The following is an 11,177-nucleotide window of genomic DNA, read 5'->3' as shown; positions in this document are numbered from 1 at the left end:
AACCATATCAGTCCAGTGCCACAGTAGAAACCATATCAGTCCAGTGCCACAGTAGAAACCATATCAGTCCAGTGCCACAGTAGAAACCATATCAGTCCAGTGCCACAGTAGAAACCATATCAGTCCAGTGCCACAGTAGAAACCATACCATATCAGTCCAGTGCCACAGTAGAAACCATACCATATCAGTCCAGTGCCACAGTAGAAACCATATCAGTCCAGTGCCACAGTAGAGAACCATACCATATCAGTCCAGTGCCACAGTAGAAACCATATCAGTCCAGTGCCACAGTAGAAACCATACCATATCAGTCCAGTGCCACAGTAGAGAACCCATACCATATCTGTCCAGTGCCACAGTAGAAACCATACCATATCAGTCCAGTGCCACAGTAGAAACCATATCAGTCCAGTGCCACAGTAGAAACCATACCATATCAGTCCAGTGCCACAGTAGAAACCATATCAGTCCAGTGCCACAGTAGAAACCATACCATATCAGTCCAGTGCCACAGTAGAAACCATACCATATCAGTCCAGTGCCACAGTAAAAACCATATCAGTCCAGTGCCACAGTAGAAACCATACCATATCAGTCCAGTGCCACAGTAGAAACCATACCATATCAGTCCAGTGCCACAGTAGAAACCATACCATATCTGTCCAGTGCCACAGTAGAAACCATACCATATCAGTCCAGTGCCACAGTAGAAACCATATCAGTCCAGTGCCACAGTAGAAACCATATCAGTCCAGTGCCACAGTAGAAACCATACCATATCAGTCCAGTGCCACAGTAGAAACCATATCAGTCCAGTGCCACAGTAGAGAACCATACCATATCAGTCCAGTGTACCATATCAGTCCAGTGCCACAGTAGAGAACCATACCATATCAGTCCAGTGTACCATATCAGTCCAGTGCCACAGTAGAGAACCATACAGGACTGGAGTCATGTTAGGAAGCAACAAGAGAAAAGACACTACATAACTACATGGCAATTTAAGATAAAAAAGAGAAGTATTTAAATAACAGATTTGCATGTGCAATGTGCATGCCACTACGTGGGGTTAAATAAGTCAACTTCAGGAATAAAATTAAAAAATATATATAAAGAGAAAAAAAGTATATTATATATATATATATATATGTATAAATATATATAGATAGATGTTTTTAAGAGCAATGTGTTCCTTTTTCTTCTATTTTTAAAAACAAAAAACTGGAGAGAAAAAACTTGGACAAAAAAAAAATAGATAGAAAATCTTTAAAAAGAAGAACTTTGGTGATGTAATGAAAGAATGTTTTTGTTTGTTACTTGCCAGTTATTCACTAAAGAGGGGGAACTGCGACGGCGGGGAGGCAGACCATTTAACACTTTAAACTAAATGTTGAAACATTACATTACAACAACAAAAATGAAGAAAAGATCAACATGGAATGAAGGAATACATTTTTCCTTAATTAAATAAAAAATAAAAATCCCTTGATTGAGAGTCTTGAGAGCTGCCTGATGATTCTGGTTATGATGTTACCCGTTTATTCCGGCTATGAAATCTCTTTTTTTCTTGCTCTCTATCTCTCTGCTATTTCTACCAGTGCATTTTGTTACTCCGAACTGAACTCTTCCTAAGGAACCTGAATAAAACCACAGAGAGAATGCATTCTACCGACCCTGTGACTCCTTAATGCGTCTGTGTATAACACACACACACACACACACACAGAGGGAATGCATTCTACCGACCCTCTGACTCCTTAATGCGTCTGTGTATAACACACACACACACACACACACAGAGGGAATGCATTCTACCGACCCTCTGACTCCTTAATGCGTCTGTGTATAACACACACACACACACACACACACACACACAGAGGGAATGCATTCTACCGACCCTCTGACTCCTTAATGCGTCTGTGTATAACACACACACACACACACACACACACACAGAGGGAATGCATTCTACCGACCCTGTGACTCCTTAATGCGTCTGTGTATAACACACACACACACACACACACAGAGGGAATGCATTCTACCGACCCTCTGACTCCTTAATGCGTCTGTGTATAACACACACACACACACACACAGAGGGAATGCATTCTACCGACCCTCTGACTCCTTAATGCGTCTGTGTATAACACACACACACACACACACAGAGGGAATGCATTCTACCGACCCTCTGACTCCTTAATGCGTCTGTGTATAACACACACACACACACACACACACACAGAGGGAATGCATTCTACCGACCCTCTGACTCCTTAATGCGTCTGTGTATAACACACACACACACACACACACACACAGAGGGAATGCATTCTACCGACCCTCTGACTCCTTAATGCGTCTGTGTATAACACACACACACACACACACACACACACACACACACACACAGAGGGAATGCATTCTACCGACCCTCTGACTCCTTAATGCGTCTGTGTATAACACACACACACACACACACACACAGAGGGAATGCATTCTACCGACCCTCTGACTCCTTAATGCGTCTGTGTATAACACACACACACACACACACACACACAGAGGGAATGCATTCTACCGACCCTCTGACTCCTTAATGCGTCTGTGTATAACACACACACACACACACACACACACACACACACAGAGGGAATGCATTCTACCGACCCTCTGACTCCTTAATGCGTCTGTGTATAACACACACACACACACACACACACAGAGAAAATGCATTCAATCTATCCTCTGTATCCTTCCTTAATCTGCATATAGAACACACACTGAATGATTTCAACCTATATCCTCTGTTTCTTTCCCTTCTTCCTTGGTTCCTTCTTATCCTCAAGACAGGAATGGTTTGGTTTATGGGAAGTCCAAACCACACACAAACACACCTATAGAGTATGGTACTTCCTCACATTGTGCAGCACACACACACACCCATTCAGTGAGGCATCCCCAACCACCTTTTGATGTGTGACTACACAACCCCCACCCACCAACACCCTCCCTCTCTTCCTCCTTCTTCTATCCTCACGTTTAATTGACATCGTCCCTCCTTTCCTCCCCCTCTCCCTCTATCATCCTGTGATGTCCTTCCTGCTCTCCTGTCCCTTTTCTCTCCCTCTCCCTCTATCATCCTGTGATGTCCTTCCTGCTCTCCTGTCCCTTTTCTCTCCCTCTCCAGTCTACCCCCTCCCTTCCTCCTACGTAGGCGCTCGTCGGACAATTACTTCAGTGTACACTCTCACACACACACACACACACACACACACACACACACACACACACACACACACACACACTCACACACACACTCACACACACACACACACTCACACACACACACACACACACACACACACACACACACAGCACAGTGGGGGAAGCCACGAGTGATGTCACATAGTCATAGAACATAAAGTCTCCACAGCTTTATCCACTCTTTCTCTGTTATCTTCTAGGTCATTTACTCTCTCTTTCACATACTCACAATCTGTCCTGTCAATAAATCGATCTCTTCTCCCCCTGCCTCCCTCTCTCATACTGTACATGCACACGCACATTCAGAATATCTCCCTCTATCAATAAATCTCTCTTTCTTTCTCGCTCTCAAATTGAAAATAAAAAAAGGTGCTATCTAGAACCTTAAAGGGTTCTTCGGCTGTCCCCATAGGAGAACCCTTTGAAGAACCCTGCTTGGTTCCAGGTAGAAACCTTTTGAGGTTCTAGATAGAACCTTTTTGACTTTGAATATGTGATAGAGAACGAGAGGGAGATTTATTGATAGAGGGAGAGACTCTAAATGTGTGTGTGCATGTAAATGACAATGAATGCGAGAGAGAGAGAAAGAGAGAGAGAGAGAAAAGGAGAGAGACACAGAGGGGAGAAGATATTTATTGATAGGAGAGACTGCGAGCGAGTATGTGAAAGAGAGGGTTCTACCTGGAACCAAAAGAGGTTACCCTATGGGGGACAGCCGAATAACCCTTTTGGAATCCTTTTTTCTAAGAGTGTGACATGAACGACACACACATCTCCCTTCCCCCTCCCAGTCCCACAGTTCCAGATGTGTTGAGTGTTTCTGCCCTGCAGCAGTCGAGTCTTAAAATACACTCCACCTACGCATTCCACCGCTGCGCCCCCCCGCCTCTACGCATCACTTCCTGTTTCTCTCACTCTTCCCGCTCTGCTCCTCCCAACTGCCTGCCTGCCTTGGCACTCATCTACATCACACATAATCACCACACAAAGAACATATCACATACACACACTCACATGAGCTCATACACCCTGCACAGTCACTCACACACACACACACACAGTCACACACACACACACACAGGATTCATACATACTCATAGACTTACTCACATAAACACACATTCTGTCTCTATCTGTCACATATGTGCGCACACAGTCACCACTGTACAAAGAAGACAACACAGTTAGCATGGTGCAACGACAAACACACAAACTCACATACTGTTACTATATCATAGTCACATAAACTCACATACTGTTACTATATCATAGTCACATAAACTCACATACTGTTACTATATCATAGTCATATTAACTCACATACTGTTACTATATCATAGTCATATAAACTCACATACTGTTACTATATCATAGTCATATAAACTCACATACTGTTACTATATCATAGTCATATTAACTCACATACTGTTACTATATCATAGTCATATTAACTCACATACTGTTATTATATCATAGTCATATTAACTCATATACTGTTACTATATCATAGTCACATAAACTCACATACTGTTACTATATCATAGTCACATAAACTCACATACTGTTACTATATCATAGTCACATAAACTCACATACTGTTACTATATCATAGTCACACAAACTCACATACTGTTACTATATCATAGTCACACAAACTCACATACTGTTACTATATCATAGTCACACAAACTCACATACTGTTACTATATCATAGTCATATAAACTCACATACTGTTACTATATCATAGTCATATTAACTCACATACTGTTACTATATCATAGTCATATTAACTCACATACTGTTACTATATCATAGTCATATTAACTCACATACTGTTACTATATCATAGTCATATAAACTCACATACTGTTACTATATCATAGTCATATTAACTCACATACTGTTACTATATCATAGTTACATAAACTCACATACTGTTTCTATATCATAGTCATATTAACTCACATACTGTTACTATATCATAGTCACATAAACTCACATACTGTTACTATATCATAGTCATATTAACTCACATACTGTTACTATATCATAGTCATATTAACTCACATACTGTTACTATATCATAGTCATATTAACTCACATACTGTTACTATATCATAGTCATATTAACTCACATGCTGTTACTATATCATAGTCATATTAACTCACATACTGTTACTATATCATAGTCACACAAACTCACATACTGTTACTATATCATAGTCATATTAACTCACATACTGTTACTATATCATAGTCATATTAACTCACATACTGTTACTATATCATAGTCACATTAACTCACATACTGTTACTATATCATAGTCACATAAACTCACATACTGTTACTATATCATAGTCACATAAACTCACATACTGTTACTATATCATAGTCATATTAACTCACATACTGTTACTATATCATAGTCATATTAACTCACATACTGTTACTATGTCATAGTCATATTAACTCACATACTGTTCCTATATCATAGTCATATTAACTCACATTCTGTTACTATATCATAGTCATATAAACTCACATACTGTTACTATATCATAGTCATATAAACTCACATACTGTTACTATATCATAGTCATATTAACTCACATACTGTTACTATATCATAGTCATATTAACTCACACTGACACACAGTCATCAGGGTGCTAAGAAGAGGAATGGTGAGTGGTAAAGCAATCATGACACACACACACACACAAACACACACACACACACACACACAAACACACACACACACACACACACAAACACACACACACACACACACACACACACACACACACACACACACACACACACACACAATCCATGTATCAATTGTCTCAAGGCTTGAAAATCGTTATTGAACCTGTCTCCTCCCCTTCATCTACACTGATTGAAGTGGATTTAAGAAGTCACATCAATAAGGGATCGTAGCTTTCACCTGGATTCACCTGGTCTCTGTCGTGGAAAGAGCAGGTGTTCTTAATGTTTTGTCCACTCAGTGTACATCACTGCATGCATACTCCTTTTATATTATCCATGAGAAGAAGGGCAGGGTGGGCGGTGTAATAATGATGCACATCACATCCTGATGCGTACATCCTCCCCTCCCTCACCCCAGAGATGAGACCACGCGCCACTGCAGATCTTATTATAGCCGTCGGCTGGCTGGGAGATGAACCACGTCACTGTCCATGCCTCTCCGTAGCATTACAACTGCACTTCACATCATAGTGTACATCTGAGGTGGCACCATATTCCCTATATAGTCCAACACATGCTGATGTGGCTATAGTAGGCTTACATATTGTATACGGATTTCAACCCATCCGTCATGCTAGTGAGGCCTACTGATCTATAGAGATAAATAGGACATGGAAAGAGTGCATTTTGTCAATGCACTGTGAGTTAGTTGGTCATGATGAATGAGTCCTTGAGCAAACCAAATGAATGGCTCCAGCTATTTATGTATGACATAACTCCCAATAAACCTCATGCAACTGTCAGTTCAGGTTATGAGAGGAAGTGAATCAGAATTTATGTCACAATCCACCGGATATTGGTGTGTGTGTGTGTGTGTGTGTGTGTGTGTGTGTGTGTGTGTGTGTGTGTGTGTGTGTGTGTGTGTGTGTGTGTGTGTGACAGCGGCTCTACTTACTCTTATTATAACCATCTGAGCCTGAGGAGTATTGCCTAATGCGGACCTGGACCACATATTGGGAAATGTCTGTGTGGTTCTGTGTTGTCTATCAGCCATCTCTATTTACCCCAGATAAATGAGACGTGTGTGTGTGTGTGTGCAAGCTTTTCAATACTATTAGGTGAGAGAGAAATAGAAAACCAGATCAACAACTATATACAGTTTTAGAATGTTTATTACAACTCTGATATAAATTTGAGGTCATAGTAAAAATTAAATAACAATCTATATATAAAATAGCTTATTTCACAGTTCATACAGCATTTCACATAGGCTACTTCTCTGTAGTTATTATCACATTTGCATTGTCAGTGCATCATATTGAACAGGTGAGACTGGTGTTACTACTGAACATTGTTTATATGTTATGTATATCATTTGACATTGTATGTTGAGCACCATTTCAGTACAGTCTCTAGCACAGTCCCATTCATAGTCATTGATCAAAGTCCAGTGGGTGAATGTGTGCCCTCCCCTGTTGTTTTTATAGTTTTACCCAGCAGAGTGGGTTATTTCCTGGTGTGTCTCTGTGTGTTGACCGTTGACACGTCAACTTTAATCATCTGTTATCCGTTTGGTGTTTTATGAGTCATCCCTCTCGTTCTTTATGAGTCATCCCTCCACGAGCTATGCGTCAGGAACTAACTGCCCTGGAACTTTTCCACTGAAACACTTTTTCAGTCACTGAGTTTCACCACTTCCTCAAACTTTCCAAACACAGTCACTGAGATCGGGTCGAGTCTGGTCTCGTTCTAGTTTGTGAGTTGCTCTTGTTCTCTCTCTGTTTCTTCTTTCTCTTGTTCTCGTCGAGACACGGCTGAGACCCAGTTCTAGGGTGTAGCCTAACCTGGTCCCCGTGAGGGCGGAGATATCGCACCCTGGCCCGAATAATCCCATTGTCCCGCGGGCTCGCCAATGTAGGTCAATTTCCTACTGACCCGTCCTTTAAACCTGGATTTAAACCGGCCTCTCCACCGGTTACCGGAGGATAAGATCAGTTCGATCATAGCCTACCAACAACAAAGCTCCATTCAGAGCCGTTTTCACAGTTCAGAATGCCGCAATTGCCCGGTTTGAGTTTAGGGACAGGGTGGTGAAAACGTCCCCGGCGCGGCAGCAGGTCCTTCCGCCGGTTCTAAGCACCCTCTCCTCCCCCAGCTCCAGTGAAAGTCTCGCTCTCTTGCTGGGGAGGAAATCGGGCGCGACGGACGCCTTCCCCCGGCGTTTCCTGGAATGCCTGTCTGGGCTCACAGGGCTCCGGTTCTCTTTGTCCTCTACCGTCTCCTTCGCAATAAATGTCCTGGTCTTGCATGCGCCCTGAGTGGCCTCAGAGTCAAAGGACATGGGCTCCTGGATAGTTGGAGTCAGCGGCGACTCAGGCTCTGGCTCGACCTGTGACACCTCCACCTCGACTTGTTCCCCACTGGCAGTAGTGTCCATCGCATCCTCCTCTGGTGTGACCGGGACCAAGTGTGCGGTTCCCAGCTCCTCTCTCTCCTTGGCCAGGCAGGCGGAGTGGTACAGGTCCCGGGCGGAACGCATGACCACGGAGAGCAGCAGACTCCGGTGTAGCCTCATACCTCCTCGCTGTGCTCGGGAGGCGTACAGTTTACTAATGGACACTGCCATGATCCGTTTGGCTTCAGCGCTCACGTCCATAGTTCCTCTTCTTGGTAGATTACCGTCAATTACGCACTGTTCGGTTGACGGTTGGAACAATAATTTAGAGCGTCAAGCTTTAGAATACTATTCGATACTATTAATAAAATATTATTCTTTCTATAAATGAAGCTGTACTTGTGTGTTGAGTTCTTCCTGTCACCAGCTGGTGTACAACAAGATAATGAGAAGTCCAGAGTAACAGGGCGGTGTTATATTTCCACTCTGACGTAATGAGCCTCGAGCTGCTTCATTCCTCCTTGGTGACAGGATAAACACGCCCTGCCCAGACCTTCCTGCTCAAGCTTAAGTTTCCTGCAGTAGATACCGTATGGCTGGCTGTCTACCTTATAGCATTACATGTATGTAACCTAGACGACCTCCTATTGTAGCAACCGGTTATAAGTAAGCGTTTCACGGTATAGTCTACACCTGTTGTATTCGGCGCATGTGACAAATAACATTTGATTCGATGTTTTACGCGTGTTGTTGGAAACGCAGAGATCAGTATGCTGTTTGGGATTTCAAGAAACTCAATAAAAAGAATAAGATGTTATTCTAGTAAATTCATTGTAATAATAACATAACAGACTACCTGTGTTGTTGGAAACACAGCTAGCCTATGTCATCACCAATATGGTGCTTGAGACTTCAAGCAACTCAAAATCAATGTAAATAACAAATAACCTGTCTATTCATATAGAAAACGATTTTATTATAGTCAATTTATATGAAGCTGACATAAAATAGAATAGAATATAATTGAATAGACTTCATTAATTGTTGTCAGAGCAACATAAAAACAGATAGTGATCCTACAGTAGAAAACAACAACAATGTCCCTAATATTCCAAACATATTGCTCTGTTCCCTTTTAGAGGACTATTGTAGTGTTGTTGTTTTTCTATCAATCCCTGCAACATGTATCAAGGTTCAGTTACACTATAATTCTCAGAAGTCTGTGGGTGGTAAAATATGTAGCTGTCTCCGTGTTTCCAGGGAGTTTCTGTTTGGGTTTTTTTCTCCCTCTCTATATTTTTTTTCTATCCAACGTCACCCTCAAACATCCATATATGGCCCATCCGCCCTGGCTGTGAGTTCCCCAGGGGCGCGCAGTGGAAAAGCCATGACGTGAACGCGCAGCCACGTAACCGCAGCGCACAGCGGCACTTCCCCCCATCTAGCCCCAGCGTTCATCAACGCACAGCGGCAGCATCGCAGCCGTATCGTCATCGCCACAGCTTCCAAATATGGAATTGTCACCGGTACAACAGCACAGCGCCAGTACCTTGCGCGTTGGGGCTGGTTGCTTGCAGATGTGCTTGGTTTACTAGGAAGAGGCACGATTGAGGTTAAACAGCAGCTGTCAGTCTAGTTTCTAGAGCTGCGATAAGAGGTCATAACGTCTATAAATAGAACTCGGGGGAAATCTGCGACTCAGTAAACTCCAATCTATTATTTGTTCTCTGACTGTTGACTGTCTGTGTGACTGTTCCTTTGTTCGCCTATTGCTTTCATTCTTCTAATTGGATTCAAGTACTAATGTGTGCTGTGTGGGACAGTCTCGTGCCCTTCTGAACCGTGATATGACTCACTGTACACTTAATATAATTACACATCTCTATGGCACACACATTCTATTATACTCCCAGGTGGAAATCGAAAAAAGTAACTCTGGGAACCCACCAATGTAGCCCAGTAAAATCCTTGAATGCACCTGAAAAAGCTCATTTCACATATTAGAATGATTTCACTCCCGGACCTAGTTTGGGTTTCCCCCACCTTTGATTGTAGGTAGGCCTATAGATGTGTAATAATATATTATAGACATAGTCTGTTCTAACTTGTCATTCCCCAAAACAAAACATCTTGATCATCCAGTGAGTCAGTCAGTGTTCATGTCAAGTGATGATTTCTCCATTGGACTTGGATCCAGCAAGGTGCCAGCCCAGAAGTGTGTGTGTGTGTGTGTGTGTGTGTGTGTGTGTGTGTGTGTGTGTGTTTGTGTGTCTAGTGGACTTGGATCCAGCAAGGTGCCAGCCCAGAAGTGTGTGTGTGTGTGTGTGTTTGTGTGTCTAGTGGACTTGGATCCAGCAAGGTGCCAGCCCAGAAGTGTGTGTGTATGTTTGTGTGTGTGTGTGTGTGTGTGTGTGTGTGTGTGTGTGTGTGTGTGTGTGTGTGTGTGCGTTTGTGTGTGCGTTTGTGTGTCTAGTGGACTTGGATCCAGCAAGGTGCCAGTCCAGAAGACCAAGAATAAACATTTGTCGGAATAACAATTGAACTGTGTCAAGATTTCCATCCCACTGCATGTAAAAATAGTCTGCTATGTGTGCGTTGTGAATGGCACCCTATTCCCTATAGTGCACTACTATAGGTCCTGATCAAAAGTAGTGCACTATATAGGGAATAGGGCGCAATTTGAGACACATACATTTATCGTTTTCCGGCCTTAGTGCATTCCATCCACTGAGTGAGGGATGGCTTATGTTTGACGTGCAATGTGTGTGCGCGCGTGTGTGTGCGCGTGTGTGATGCTTG

At 42.6% G+C, this 11,177-nt stretch overlaps 1 protein-coding gene across 1 annotated transcript; it reads right to left on the bottom strand.

Annotated features, from left to right (window-relative positions):
- Positions 1–7,137: 7,137 nt before the first annotated feature.
- On the bottom strand, positions 7,138–8,804 carry LOC118938430 (immediate early response gene 2 protein-like). The gene has a single exon (XM_036942358.1). It carries the CDS (start codon positions 8,637–8,639, stop codon positions 8,031–8,033), a length of 609 nt encoding a protein of 202 aa, XP_036798253.1. The 5' UTR covers positions 8,640–8,804; the 3' UTR covers positions 7,138–8,030.
- Between the last annotated feature and the right edge of the window lie 2,373 nt (positions 8,805–11,177).

This window comes from Oncorhynchus mykiss, chromosome 13, assembly GCF_013265735.2.
Source record: "Oncorhynchus mykiss isolate Arlee chromosome 13, USDA_OmykA_1.1, whole genome shotgun sequence".
Lineage (NCBI taxonomy): Eukaryota > Metazoa > Chordata > Actinopteri > Salmoniformes > Salmonidae > Oncorhynchus > Oncorhynchus mykiss.
The sequence above is the reverse complement of the archived record's forward strand: the minus strand, read 5'-3'. Positions and strand labels throughout refer to the sequence as shown.